Source organism: Fundulus heteroclitus, chromosome 10, assembly GCF_011125445.2.
Source record: "Fundulus heteroclitus isolate FHET01 chromosome 10, MU-UCD_Fhet_4.1, whole genome shotgun sequence".
Lineage (NCBI taxonomy): Eukaryota > Metazoa > Chordata > Actinopteri > Cyprinodontiformes > Fundulidae > Fundulus > Fundulus heteroclitus.
Window position 1 is genome coordinate 23,120,575 of NC_046370.1, and position 15,031 is coordinate 23,135,605.

Consider the following 15,031-nt stretch of genomic DNA (forward strand, 5'->3'; position numbering starts at 1 on the left):
TCCATCATTTACATTCATCTGACACAGTTCAGATGTATTTTCTTCTTCTCAAACTAGTTCTACTGCTGCCAGCCATCCGTCCGTCAATCAATTATTCAATCAATCAATCAATCAATCAATCAATCAATCAATCAATCAATCAACCCATCCACCCATCCACCCATCCATCCATCCATCCATCCATCCATCCATCCATCCATCCATCCATCCATCCATCCATCCATCCATCCATCCATCCATCCATCCATCCATTCAATGGGACATGACAATACACCGAAGGAGGGATCCTGAGCAGATACCTGACATAATCCATTTGATTCCTTTTGATGTGGAGAAGCACTGGAGCACCTCCACTGTCTCTTTCCCAGCAAATATCAACCCCTCCTCCACCCCCACCGATCATTTATGTTTTTCACGATTGTATGAGCATCAATAACAATTTATTTAAAACCAACAGTAAAAACAAAATTGAATTGTCTGCATGAAATGACTTTTCTACCCCTGTGCTTGGTCTCTGTCTTTTTACTCTACGACTCTCCAAAAAACAAAACAAAACAAAAAAGGTAGGTCACTAACGATTTTTATAGTGACCGCTCATCCTCATAAAAACAGCTGGGAAGTTAGGATATAAAGACGTGTCCTCGCAAGATGAGGAATATCTGGGCTCCACACACGCCGCAGATCCCTCTGATTGGCTCTTTGTGTGCTCACCCAACGCGTGGCTCAGGTCAACAGTTTAACCTATTCCCAGAATCAAACCAAGAGGTAACCATGGCAGCAGATGAGGAGGGTTCAGCTGCCTACCGGCTCGGGCCGAATGAGACCACAAAAACTATGCTCTCCTGTGAATAATTTAAACGCACGATTATCACAGCTGGACAGTCAGCCACTGAGACGGGCATGTTTGAGGCTGCTGCATCCCGGGATACGAAGTTCACTCCCCAGTCACTTTGAGATACGCTTTCAGTGCAGTACTTCCAGGATTTCAGTAATAATAATAATATTAAGAATCATATTTCTTGTCATTTCAACGTACATTCCAGTGAAATTTGTCCTCTCCATTTAACCCATCCCCTTAGGGAGCAGTGGGTTAAATGCAGAGAACAAATTTCATTGGAATGTATGTTGCAATGACAATAAAGATGATAATCATTATTATTATTGTTATAGAAATCCTGGAAGTACTGTGCATGGCAAGGCAGAATGCAAAAGTCTGGACAAAACACAGATAAAATCTCAGTAGCAGCACAAAAAAAGTACAATAAAAATAATAACAACAAAAAGATTCCAGCTCCATTGGATGTATATATATATTTGCAGCAAAAACTCCAACCTTATGGTATTTTTCGAATAAATCCTTCTGTAAATCTATTTCATCCTGGAAAAAAACAACAACAACAACATTACAAATCTGGAGTGCTAGCGTTAAGAAAGGACAGGAACCAGACATTGGTTTATCTATTAAAAATTACAGGTATGATGGCAAGCTGTTTTATTTACTAGCTGAGCATTCTGGCTTTAGGAAATGATAGTGAAATTAAACGGCATTCTCATGATAATGATGAGTACTTTTTCAGATAAATCCCACAAACATCCTGGTTGGTTCTTTCTTCCAGCTCCACTGACTTTTCCTGAATCCTTTGAGGACTTTACTGACGAAGAACAATCCTTTTCATCCATCAGGTTCCAACATTGGTGTCCAACAGATCGGCTCAGCAAAGTGGACATTTTGGGTAGCTTTTCCATTTTCGTCCATAAATTTCTAGTTGTATCAACAAACCCGAGTAGTGTGCTGCTCATGTTTGCTGAGTAGATTATTGCTTCCTGAAGAAAAGATTGAACGCTCGTCACTCAGTGGACAGTTGCATCATTCTGCTGAAAATGGCGTCACCATCAGCAAAACATCTTTGGATTGATTGATTGATTGATTGATTGATTGATTGATTGATTGATTGATTGATTGAGTGACAAACTGTCCAGCTGTGTGCTTCTTGCACATCTGCTCCTTTACTTAAACTGTGGTTTTGGATCATCAGTGACTGTGACTCAGCTTTACATGTTTCATTATGATGGCACCAAACAAAATTCTCCAGCACCATCTCCATGATTCGTCCCTAAATCCCACTTTCATCCAATCATTTATGCCCCACCCATCCTTCTCCTCAGCCCCATGGCACGTTGTTCAGGTGTCGATGATGGCTGTAGTTTGGCCTTATTTTCTTCGGATTTCACACAGCTCCTCCCAGACTCCCGTGTCTGCTCGGCCGTCCTTAACTTCTTTTGTGGTTCACTCTCTATTTTCCGGAAGGTCGCTTCGAGTTTCATATCCTGATGCTCGGATGTCTTTCTCGGTCCACTGCATGTTCCTGTTTTTCCAGCTTGAGCATTTGGTTCAGACCAATCTGGCCGGGGAAAACCCAAGGTGTTGCGCAACAATTTACCAATTTAGTTTCCCCCTGGGATAAATAAAGTATTTCTGAATTTGAATTTGAACACTCCGTGCTGATCTACCTTTCTTCCCATGGTTCCAGCTGCTGCTCTCTAATTGTGGCCATGTTTCCTGCGAGCAGCTCGTTAAGCTCCCCCAGCTCTCTCTCTCTCTCTCTCTCTCGTTAGCAAAATTAGACTGCCGCAGGTATTTCTTTCAGAAATTCAAATTAACATCATCATCATAAGTTATGTTAGGTGACTTTTATGAAGCCAGAAGGTTCAACTGCTGAATAACAGTCTGGTGTCATATCTGTACATTTTAATTTGCTAACTGAATCTCTACCACAGGAAACATAATTCCATACTTTCTTTTTAACGGGACCTCCAGAGCTTATCTCAGTTTGCTGGATCTAGAACACAATCTAAACCCATGTTCCTCTGTTCTACACAGCTGCAGATCGTTTTTATTGAGCGTATTCCATCCCCACACGCAGAACACCGTGTTCTCTGTTTGATTACTCAAGTTGAACTGAAGCGCAGATGACAAGCAGAAAAATGTTGCGTTGTTGATGGTCTAGTTGCCTTTAAATGCAAATCTAATCCTGTAATGAGCAAAACACCTGAAGCGAATTAATCGCCGGAACACATTATTGTAAATGAAAGCAACATCCTCACAAGTGCCCAGCTGCTGTTTGCTCTTCAAAACCAGCAAAGCAGCAGAAGTTTGAACTCAGAGCAGCAAATGTGTGTGTGTTTGTGTTTTTTTTTGTGTACACTCACCTGTCCAGGCTGAGCGAGGATCGATAGATTCCTGAGGGATACAGGGGCTTCAGGTCTCGGATCAGAGCATTTCCAGTCGGCCTCTGGTTCCACCTCTGAGCCAAGCGGGAGATCTTACTGTCCGACCTGACGCAGAAAAAAAAAAAAAAAAAAGAAAAACAGGGGAAGAGATGGGAATCAAACTGTGATGGAAAACGGGCTGGTCCAAAAAAATTCAACCAGCTTCAATCCTCCTCACACTAACTCCACGGGCGTAGGGGAATGAGTTTAGAGCAAAACGGGTTCTTGCAGACTCCTACAGAAAAGCAACCCCCCCCCCCCCACCACCACCGCAGACACTAAGTGATGAAACCTGATTTCAACAGGTGCAGCCCCCAGCTTCTGAAGGACCGCAGCAATAAAACACCAGAATGACAAGTTTAGATCTCCTCAGAGTGCAGTCCTGCACCAGAACCCACCGATGAGTTTTAGTTCACACACATACACACACACACACACAGACACCTTTCCGCTCAGAACCTAGTTTGCATAATCCATCAGGTTCCAGCTTGAATCCTCCCCAACTTCCTCAGCGCTCCGATACTCACTGTAGGAGCCAGCCGGGAGATCAGCAGCAGATTTATCCCAACGTTCCAGCCTCCTCCGCCGGGTTAAACCTCTCCGACTGATGCCTCCAGGCTGGTTCCCCGTTGCTGCGGATCATCTCCGCAGGAGGAGAGAGAGATCTCCAGCAGGTCCGGGGTAGAAACGAGCGCATCTATCCGCTCCTTACTCCGGAGCTCTGACTGAAACACCTGTTCACCGGCGAGCGCATCGGCACGCACGCACGCACACACGCACACACACACACTTCTGCGCACTCGGACGCACAGGGGGAGCCAAGTGGGATGGAGGAGGGGCGGCGGAGTGAAAAGGGTTTGCGAACTAAAGGGGCAGAGCGAGAGGAGGTGACGGTGAAAGGAGGTGAGATCACTGATGCTCCGGAGGAAGGAGAGGACGCTGCAGCCGGGAAGACAAAGGAGGGGAAAGACAGGAGAGTGTTACAGTAAAAAGACACGAGGCTCAGGGGAGAGCTGCAGAGATGCTGAAAGCTCTGGCGCTCTAATTTAATCAGGTTTATTTATTTATTTATTCATCTTTATGTAGGACTACAGTGTCTTCGCTTACAGTCCAAAACCTTAACACGATAGAGTTAGAGCTGAGCAATGTCAAACACCTTCTTAAATGAGAAGTTGAATGGCTAAAACAGGGAACCTATAAGAAAAAAAAACTGTATTTAATTAAAACAAATTGACAAATAATTATCTTAATTGTTAGCATTTTTCCTCCGGAGGTTTTTTTTTTTGTTTTTCTTTGGAAGAAACGGTCTGCTAAAAAGTTTCAGAAGACGACCGGTTGAACACCTGTGGAGCAGCAGAGCGGGATGGTGGTCCCAGGATTGGGAGTGTCCCTGTTACAAAGGGATCACGGTTCTCACCCATGCGGGAAGTGTTTACACCAAGGTTTTGGTGAGGAAATTTCAGTTGTTGCATTAATGCTGTTATTCTCTTCGTAGCACCAGTGCCGGCCTGAGCAGAATTTGATTTTCTCCCACCACGCAGAATCACCTATGCTAGAAGACTATTGACACAAATGTCACGCTCTAATGTTATAGCGAATTTTATAAACGAATACAGTGAGGTTATGTATTAATACTAGTGCTGTCAAACGATTAAAAATTTTAATCGCGATTAATCGCATAATGTCGATAGTTAACTCGAGATTAATCGCAAATTAATCGCATATTTTATCCTTTTATTTCTGAAAGTGTAATAGCCTGTTTGGGCATTTTAATGTGCAATTTTGCAATAAATGACACTAATAAAATACATGCTTGTACAAAACATATTTTTATGTTATTTTTCAAGCACTTTTCAGAATTGGAATGAAAACATCCTGGTGCCAAATGTTAAACTCTGGACTATAATGGCTAAATGACTAATCATGACGCCCTGATGTTTACACAGTGTGTAAACAAATGTGTAAATAAATACCTGTTTTCATGCCGATATATTTTTTTTGCCTCTTAAACAAAGCTAGACATGGTATTATGTATAAACATATAAATTAATAAAAATTGTACATTTCAATAAAGTCATAAGTTTTGTTCATTTCTTCACTCTCTCTCTCACACACATCTAATTCTGAGCTTTCACACCAACAACAATAATTTCTTTGAATATTTTTGCTTGCTGTTTCTATCCATATTCATAGAGTTTAAGCCTGGAAAAAGGTTTTAAATTTCCAGGTCATTTCAGTCTTACACTTGCTTGCAACTGGGCAGGAGCTTAATACCCTGAAAGAGACTGTTTAGAAACTGTTTAGTAACTCCAGGTCCTTCGTTTGGCAACGTGATTCAGCCTTAGTTAGTCAAATACAGAGAAAACAAATTAATTAGCATTAAAGTGCGGTTTATGGGTTGGGGTTTCTGCAATGTTATCAATGTGTAAAAGCTCATCTTCAGAACCAATGTCTGATAAAATAGTGATCTGCACCAAGTAATCTACTTTCAGCAGTTATCACCGGTTATTGCACCGTAAACTGCAGAAAATACGTGCAGAGTTGCTCTGTCTGCCTTTACTACCGTCGGCTCCTATGGCGGAGGGATATTTCAGCTGGATTCAAAATGTCTAGTGAAGGCAGGTCTCATAATAACCGCTGTTTCGTCACTTATTTTAGAGCCCAAATAAGCGATTTCACTTTCAGAAACGTGCCCAAAAAAAAAACGCAACCTGTGACTCATGAAATTTAGAAGCGCTTTTAGAAAAAAGAAGCCCAAAGTCGCATGTGTCCGAGGGTAAAAGAAACTCCATGCTCACTGTTGCGCGGGTCTGTTTTGCTACAGTTTTCTAGCACTCTTGAAACTACGGAAAGCACCGAGGGTAAAAGAAACACAGTCCGGAGAGCGTGGCGGGGGAAAAAATATTAGGGAACGGTGTGTGTGTTTTGACGCGACGCGCGATTAACGCCGACAAATGGGTTTGCGTTAATGCCATTAATAATGGGTTTAACTGACAGCACTAATTAATACAAAACAAATAAATAAACGATACTTAAAATACTTCACTCCTTTATTAAAACTTCTGAATACAAACTGTCACAATACATATTAAATATATTATTTCATGATCATTCATTCATTTATATCACTTGTTTAAGTTATTTAATTGTTAAAAAAAAAAACATTGGGGGGGGGCTCCCTTGTGGCCAGGGGGCAAGCAGCCGCTTAGTTCGCTTATGCCTCGAGCCGGCCCTGCATAGCGCAGTGGCTCAGATCTTTACCTTCAGACTTGCTGAGGGAATCAGGTGTCCTCGTGTTTTCTGGGCTTGCAGAAGGTTTATCACCTTTGCCCCAGTCTGTACGGGGTACAGGGGTTGACTTCCATGGGCTGTCAACCAAACAAGAGCTTTTAAAAAGTGTAGCTTTGTGCTCCTATAGCAGGTTGGAATGCCTCAGGACATTTCTGATCACTTTCCTGGTATAAGGCGTTGGCCTGGAGAGTCTGATCTGAGAACCTCAGGTTCTCAGCTTTCACTTTATGCGGCTGATGTAGTTCTTTGGGTGTCTTTGAAACATGGCATTTAGTTTTTGGGTCAGTGTAAATCAGAATAGCTCCAATATCCTTGTGTCTTGTTCCTGAGTGACAGTGGGACGTAGGGGAAGATGGACCAGAGCTGCATTGGCTGTAATGAGGGCGTTCTTCCAGACAGTGGCGGTGAAGACAGAGCTAAGCTGGAAGGTGAAGTCCTGGATTTACTTTTCCATCCAAGTTACAGACTTCTATAGCTTCTAGTCAAGGCCTCTAAGCCATGACTAAAGCCTTAACTCTGGGAGGAGAGGTGGTCTAGCGGTTAGAGCATTGCGCCTGTGAATTTGAATGATTGATTCTAAAAAAAAATTCTATGAGTGGAAAAAAAGGATTGGAAATTTAATAAGACAAATGCCAAACAGGAAGTAGTTACTGCAGAGACGGTTGTAGATCAAACAAACCCATAACGTATGACACTGAAAACGATAAGAGAAAGATTTAGAATTTTTTCTTAACAATGAACTACGTGAAGGTTATAAATAAATATAGGGTGAAAAAATTATGACATGCCCCGTGTCTGTGTTTCGCCTTGGGTCCATCTCTGGAATAAATGCCTTATTGAGCTCCACTGACTGGGTTGTACACATTAGTTTCACTATAGTGATACATATTGGCAGATATTTTCAGCTCTAGACGATCGGACATTTATAAAGAAACAAAATGTCACTAGGTTACACCTTTTCGCAGAAGAGGTAGTTCAGCTCACAATGACTGGTTCAGACTCCACCAACAGGTTTTTATTTCTGTCACATATAGGCTATAGTGGTGGGGTTTCACACCGTCTCTGTGTTCAGATGGTTGTGTTTTACTGGTGTCTTCCTTTAAATCGGTAAGCTAATCCTCTTTCAGGTTCTTGAAGTCGCCGTCGGATCACAGAGACTCTCTTTGTCCCCATTTATGAGTTCAGTCCAGACAAAAGGCCTGGAAGCTGGACTAGAGCCTGCTGGTGTGTTTCGATAGCCTTCCGTCCTTCTTATCTGCCCCTGCAGCTGCTTAATGCATGAACGCAAGAAGTTGGATGATCCTAAGTTTAGCTTTGTTCACCGAGACGTTGGTGTTTAAAAGCAGGGAGTAAAATGTGTGAGCGACCCAAAGCAACAGCAAAAGGAACATGTGTGTTCCCACTGAACTACTTCAAACCTCTCCATAAAATCTGAAATGTTTCTGTTTCAACCAGGTCACACCTCTACAGAAATTTAATTCAAAAGCAACGCATCTGCCACTTGTATTAACTAGGATGTAACAAAAACTGGAGTTGGAGGAGCTCTCAGAATGTTCTATAGAGTTTACTATTACTTAACTATTTATACAGTTGATCACAATATTCTCCTACAAAGACTTGAGCATACTGTAGGGATTAAGGGGAAAGCATTAGGCTGGTTTAAATCTTATCTGTCTGACAGATTACAGTTTGTTCGTGTTAATAATAAATCTTCCTCAAACTCTAGGGTCACTTGTGGAGTACCACAGGGTTCAGTCCTTGGACCAATTCTCTTTACTATATATATGCTTCCGATTGGCAAAATTATCAGACAGCATGGGATTAATTTCCACTGTTATGCTGATGATACTCAGCTATATTTATCCATAAATCCTGATGAATCCAATCAGTTACTTCGACTGCAGTCATGTCTTGATGACATCAAATGCTGGATGACTTTAAATTTCCTGCATTTAAATTCTGAAAAGACAGAAGTTGTAATCTTTGGACCAGAGTCCTCAAAAAATAAACTTCACTTAAACAATCACTTAATCTGGGTGGCATTAACTTGGCCTCTGGTAATAAAGTAAAAAATCTGAAATCTTGTTTTTGACCAACACATGTCATTTAAATCCCATATTAAACACGTTTCCAGAGTTTCCCTTTTTTACCTCCGGAATATCGCCAAAATTAGAAACATTCTGTCCAGGGGTGATGCTGAAAAACTGGTCCATGCATTTGTTACTTCAAGGCTGGACTATTGTAATTCTTTACTATCAGGAAGTCCACAAAATGCAGTTCAAAGCCTTCAGCTGATCCAAAATGCTGCAGCAAGAGTTCTGATGAAAATCAACAAGAGGGATCATATATCTCCAATTTTAGCTTCCCTTCATTGGCTTCCTGTTAAATCAAGAATAGAATTTAAAATTCTTCTTCTAACGTATAAAGCCCTTAATAATCAAGCTCCATCATATATCAGAGCTCTGATTACCCCTGATTTAAATCACTGACATATTTATCATTAGTGTTCATGTTAAAATCCACAATGTGTTGCTACACAACAGACAATTTAAATAACTCACTATTTATGATTGACTATTTGTTCATTGTTGACTAACTGTTTTTTTTTTATCGTATTTAAAAAAAGGGGAAAACAGGACTGAACACACAACTCTGAGGCACCCCAACGTATATGAGTAACACTATCAAACAGGTTTTTTTTATCAAATCCAGGAAGTTCAGAGAGCTATAACCCATTTTAGAAAGTCACCCAAAAGCCTCATCACTCGTGGAATCTACTCAGCTAGTGATATTTTAAAGGGGTTTAGTCAACTATTACTGTATAACTATGAATTTCTATCCCAGTAGCTCACTCTGGTTGAATGCAAAGGTTTTCCAAATAAGTTGTTATTATTATAATTTTTTTCTGTGTTTCACTCTTGTTTTTGCTCTATTTGTTAGTAAAGCGCTTTTTTGTTTGAATACCGTAACGAGACCACGTGACTGCAAATACGCTATTGCGGATGTGCGCATTGAGGAAACAAGGAGAAGCAATGGAGCCGAGTGGGTCAGCAAAGTCCAGCGAGGTGAGAAAAGAAAGAGGACGTAGCCCTAACCCTGTAGATCCAGCAGGTCTTGGGTCGCGCCAAGCTGTCACTTTACTGCGAGGCAGGACGGTCTACTGGCTCTTACAGTAGCTGCGCCACTCGTCGCCATCTTGGTTTCTGATAGCTCCGCGGTACTGCCGGCAGATGGTACAGCAATATATATGTCTGCTGATCGCTCCTGGTGCAGATCAGGATGAATGCTTGGCATGTATTGTTTTTGAAAATTAATATGTATATTTTTTGTGTTTTATTTCAATGGTCAGAATACGTGACTATGCTCCCTTAATGTAACTGCGGTAATCTGGGGAGGAACAGTACTTAAGTAACTAAGGTTGCATCTTTGTCAAACCTTTAATGACTGCTTTCCTTAAAGCGGAGATCAACACGAGCATAATGTTAATTATGACATTGTTTCTGTGATAACAAACAAAGGTGCCTGAAAGGGATCGCACTTGGTGACTTAGTTAATAATGCTTCATTTCTGCTAGCTAGTCCCTCTAAAAGCTGCGAGCAGTCTTCATTTTACTGCCACACAGTTCATTTCCCCTGACTGTCCAATAACAGTACATTTCCATCTGCTGCACCTCGTCCTTATGGTGGAAAACTACCACCCTCCTTGACCTCCAGTGTGGAGAACCAGGAGAGTCACTGAAAAACAAATGCAACCATTTCAAATTTAACATTTGGATCAAGCGATTAGGAAAGTTTGGAAAGTGTTTTGAAATTGCTTATTTTAAATTGAGTATTTATTAATCCATCATTAAATACTGCAATTTGAAAAGGTATTTTCAAACCCTACTTCTAAATGGAGATAAAAAAAACACAATTCACAAATCTGATTTCAAATCCTTATACAGTAAAAAAAGGGTAATTTATTTTTTCCATTTCCATTTTATTTTTCGCCAGGCATTTTCAAATCCTTTTCGCCATTGCATCTTCTTTTTACATTACCCTCTCCATTTAGCATTTCCATGACCCTTCTGTTCTCTGTGCATTCTCTTAACAGTTTCCCCTTTCCGTTTAGCTTTTATGCGACCCTTCTGGCACACAAGGAGACAATTTTGGCCCCGTGCACAGTACCTCCTACGGTAGCTGTCGTGTTGCAATCCAAACTCAGCTGTCTAACCAATGAGAGAGCTGGTTACGTCTGATAAGCAGCTGCAATGTGTTTAACTTGGTTTTCAGTGTGCTCTTCCATAGTTGTCGTTGAAATAAAATATCTTATAAAATACTTTATTTAGCAAATTGGGAGTGTAGACTTTACTTGGAAATGCACCTCCACGGTGAGGCTGAAGCTTGTGGTGGAGGAGCAGAAACCTGTGCAGATGTGACACTTCATGGTGTCAGTGTCATGGTAATCTGACATGATCTTCTAATGGGCAGCTGCAATGGGAAATGGCATGATTAAGATCTGCATCCCTGGACCACTACATGAACGTGCTGCTAATGCGCAGAGGGCAGTGAGGGTGCAGGAGAGCAGAGACCCACCCTTTAGGTGAGTCCCATGTCCATTAAAGCTGCTGAACTAAGAGCATCATTATTGTTTCCACTAAAGAAGGTTCGTTAACTGTGTGATCCAGCTGTGTTGGGCGGGTGTCATGGAGGACATCATCAAGGTCTGTTCTCTGTACCCTAGAATTCGAGGCTACTTTCTTGTTCATCTCTATTTTTTAGTTGATTTAGATTTCCTCCTCCTGTTGCTTCTCAGCTCCAAACCCTCTGGTTTCTGCCGGGTACCGATTTATGAAACAAGACAAAACGCAGCCAAACGCCGAGAACCGATCCCTTAGGGGTGTTTTAATAGTTTCAGGCTCTACAAAAACAGAACACTAGACTGATACCAACTGTTTTTGTTCCGGATCATTGTGAGAAAGAATCGTTAATCCTGGGCGTCCTCCCTCTCGGCTGGTTCTGCTCTTAAATCGTGAACGCTCCTGTTTCTGCCTCCCCACTGCACTGATCTGCAGCTGCTGCAGGAAGAACAAAGCCACTAGACAATACTTTGTTTTGACATCACAAATGTGAAACAATGGAGCATCCTGCCAGAGCATCTCGCCAGCCCCTGCTCAGCTGCAGCGAGCGGCTCATTGGCTGCTGCGTTTTGTTTCCATGGCGCCCAAAGCAACAGGTAAGGAGGGAGCAGGAACACTTAAACATCCTTTCATAATTACTGATGTTTCCATTGAATATTTTACATCCCCGGATTTCTAACAACAAACTGGTAGTAAGAACCACTTCAATCTTCTCTTTGTGGGGAAAACAAAATCTGTGATCACAAAATCAAACCTTATTATGAAAACATGAATAGTGTTGCAGTGTAGTAATGTGCTCTTACTAAACTGATAAATCTAACACAAGACAGCAAGTTTTGCACTTTAGGTGAGTAAAACATGCACACGATTAAAGGTGACGGGGAACAAACAGGAAATCGAACTCTACAAGAAAAAACGTCTGAGATAAAACGTCCAAACAGGTTTTGGACGCTAAAGAAAAAAAATCTACATACTGCATTTCACAATTTAGATTTCACGTTGGTGAAACCATATTTATCAACGTTTGTTTTAACTTGTACGTGAAATGGGACATTTTTACTTTGCTCTGTGGAGCTGAAGCTATACCTGAACGTTGGTGTTTTCTGTTCAAATTTAAACTAATTAAAAAAAATACATTTGAAAATAAAATAAAAAGCCTTTTGAGACGACAGTTGTGTGATATGCTGCAAAAAAGAAAAAAAGCTTTGTTTGGCCATCGAGTCATTGCCAGCAGAGGCATAGCGTATAACTCAAACAGCACCACAAGGCAAAATGTTGACATTGCAGCACTGTTAATCAAGCGCACTGATTGACAGATCAACGTAATTGCAATCGTCTGTATAAAAGAAGCTTTGAATGTTTGCCTCCTTGGAGCATACATGTATGCGTTAAGACATTGCCACAGTGGTAAGACGTCAGCAATGACGAAAGAGAAGCAGTAGTTAGTACTACGACTCAGCAGCATATAACATTAAAGAAAACGCAGTATGTTATGTATTTAGTAGCTGTACAGTTTTTTTTCATACAAACCCCAGCATATATGGGACAGTATGGGTACCTGTGTGAATTAAGTTGTCTAAAAAACAAGAAAAACATAAAACACACTCACAAGCATCCTTTTTTAAAATACCTAGTGAGGACCGTGCTTCATCTTCCACAGACTTCCCTTCATCTTCAAGCTTTTCTATGGCCTAACCCACACTCTAGTCCTAACCCTGACCTTTGAACTCTAAACTTAACACCATAGTGTTAAACCTAACCCCCAGCCCAGAATAAAAATGAGGACCAACAAAAGGTCCTCACTTTACTAGTAAAATGAGCAAAAAGCATTCTTGCTCAGCTGCGAGTACAAGAACACACACACACACACACACACGAAAAACTGTTTTGTGAGCAAGTAAAAAATTACACTTGATTGTGGTTAGTTTACAATGGTAAGGTATGGTACACATTTTAAAGGTTGCCATGTGTCTCAGGTAGATTCGAGGTTAAATTTCTTTGCATGAAAACCAGGAAAAGACAGAAAATTCTAGCTTTGTTTGAAGAACGAAACCCCCTTTCTCCCTAAGAAGAATATGACGACTTAGATTTGCATCGTTACAGCTGAATGACACTCAAACCCTCTGGAACAATGTCTGAACATATGAAAAAGAAAGTAAAGCTGTCTGGCCATAAGGCATCAAAACTGAAGAAAGAAACCAAAAAGCTTAACACAAACACTTCATAACAGTCAACAAGCATGGTGGTATAGTGATGACATACATATCTATCTATCTATCTATCTATCTATCTATCTATCTATCTATCTATCTATCTATCTATCTATCTATCTATCTATCTATCTATCTATCTATCTATCTATCTATCTATCTATCTATCTATCTATCTATCTATCTATATATATATATATATATATATATATATATATATATAGCCACAGAACACATGTTTTGCACACGTTAAAATGTCAGAGTATTTCACCTAATATGTGTTAATACCACCGATTACTACTATTTATTGCAGGCTAAACTTTATTCAGGCCACAATTTAAGTTCTAATTTAAGACCACTGATCACTTGGTACGTTGTGTCAATTGCTCTCATAGAGGGCAAGGCTCGGTTTGGTGTCAGCAGATTGTGCGTAATTGGGGCAAATACTATGCTATTACGTGGAACAGTTTTGCTTTGAAGGAGTGAAACAAACAGAAATCCACCTCAGCGTCCCTCTGCTGCCTGACTACATTAAATAAAAGTCATGAGCTACTCCACGTAATCTGGGTTTCTATAAAGTTTCGACACAAGACGAAAATGGACGAATCCTTGAATGGATGCGAGTTTAATTGTTTTAGTCAGATCTGAGAACAATGAACTGTTTTCTGATGGTGTGTAGTGAGCGGGCCCCCGTTAGTCGCTGTGTGTTTGCAGGTCGTTCCAGTCGAGCAGCTCTGCAGCAGCAGCACACACGCAGTGACTAAGAGAGTGAATCGCTGCTCTTCATCTCCTCTTGGCTGTTTGTTTGATCCGATCAGGCGTTCTGGTTGTCACGACTCTGTAGTTCAGCCGGGAACACGCAGCTTTAATGGGGCGAGTGTGTGTGTGTGTGTGTGTGTGTGTGTGTGGAGGAGTTTATGAGTGAGTGGGAGTTTTCCTCGGAGGGAGGGTGACAGCAAGGAAATGACTCGCATCAATCACAGAGATTCTGCATCCCTGGCTTCCTGCCGTCCCGATGCTCTGAGCTGCAGGAATTTGGAACGCACCATCAATTGATGGAACAAAAATATTTCATTATGCCTGATTATGATGATGATGATGATGATGAACATGATGATGATCCAATTACAAACCCACTAGGACACCTTGTTGCCTCCTCTGAGCAACGCCACGTTCACAAGTCCTGAGAGCTGCAAACATCAACACTTGCTTCCTTGTCCCCCAAGTTGTAATTCCAGCCATGGTCCTTTTTATAATTCCTGCTGAGGATCTGCTCTCCTCAACCATCACGCCAGCAGCCCTGCTCAGCTCACACTCACGCAGCCCACCTGAACTGGCCCGTGGCGGGAGGTCTAACTCTCACGCTGTGGTTCCCGCTCCTCCTCCCCCTTCAATCAGCTCGAAACCCTCAGAAGCTTCGGGCCACGTATATTTTTATTTTTTTCCTGATGCATATATTTGACTCAGCAGCGGCAGCCTCGTTTCTGCAGCTGAATCAGAGTCGCAGCAGGTAACAGAAACTTCATAACTCGGAGCTTTTAGAGTCACGAAGCCGCTCGTCACGACGTTGGAAACCTCTGCATCTCCAGAGCAGGTTCTGTTCTTTGACTTTTGCGGGAAAAAAACATCTTGATGATCTTTC

At 41.4% G+C, this 15,031-nt stretch overlaps 1 protein-coding gene across 2 annotated transcripts in view; it reads right to left on the reverse strand.

Annotated features, from left to right (window-relative positions):
* ankfn1 (ankyrin repeat and fibronectin type III domain containing 1) overlaps positions 1 to 15,031 on the reverse strand; it is a 127,601-nt gene that overhangs the window by 65,191 nt on the left and 47,379 nt on the right. Inside the window, exons 1-2 of one of the 2 annotated variants that reach the window (XM_036142359.1) lie at positions 3,798 to 3,885; positions 3,211 to 3,336 (exon numbers count right to left, since the gene is read on the reverse strand). Coding sequence is in view for 1 of the 2 variants with exons in the window: in XM_036142358.1 (XP_035998251.1) it covers positions 3,211 to 3,336 (126 nt within the window). In the remaining variant the exon portion in view is untranslated. Of the gene's footprint in view, positions 1 to 3,210; positions 3,337 to 3,797; positions 3,886 to 15,031 lie in introns of those variants that run through there. The other variant, XM_036142358.1, reaches the window with a different exon arrangement.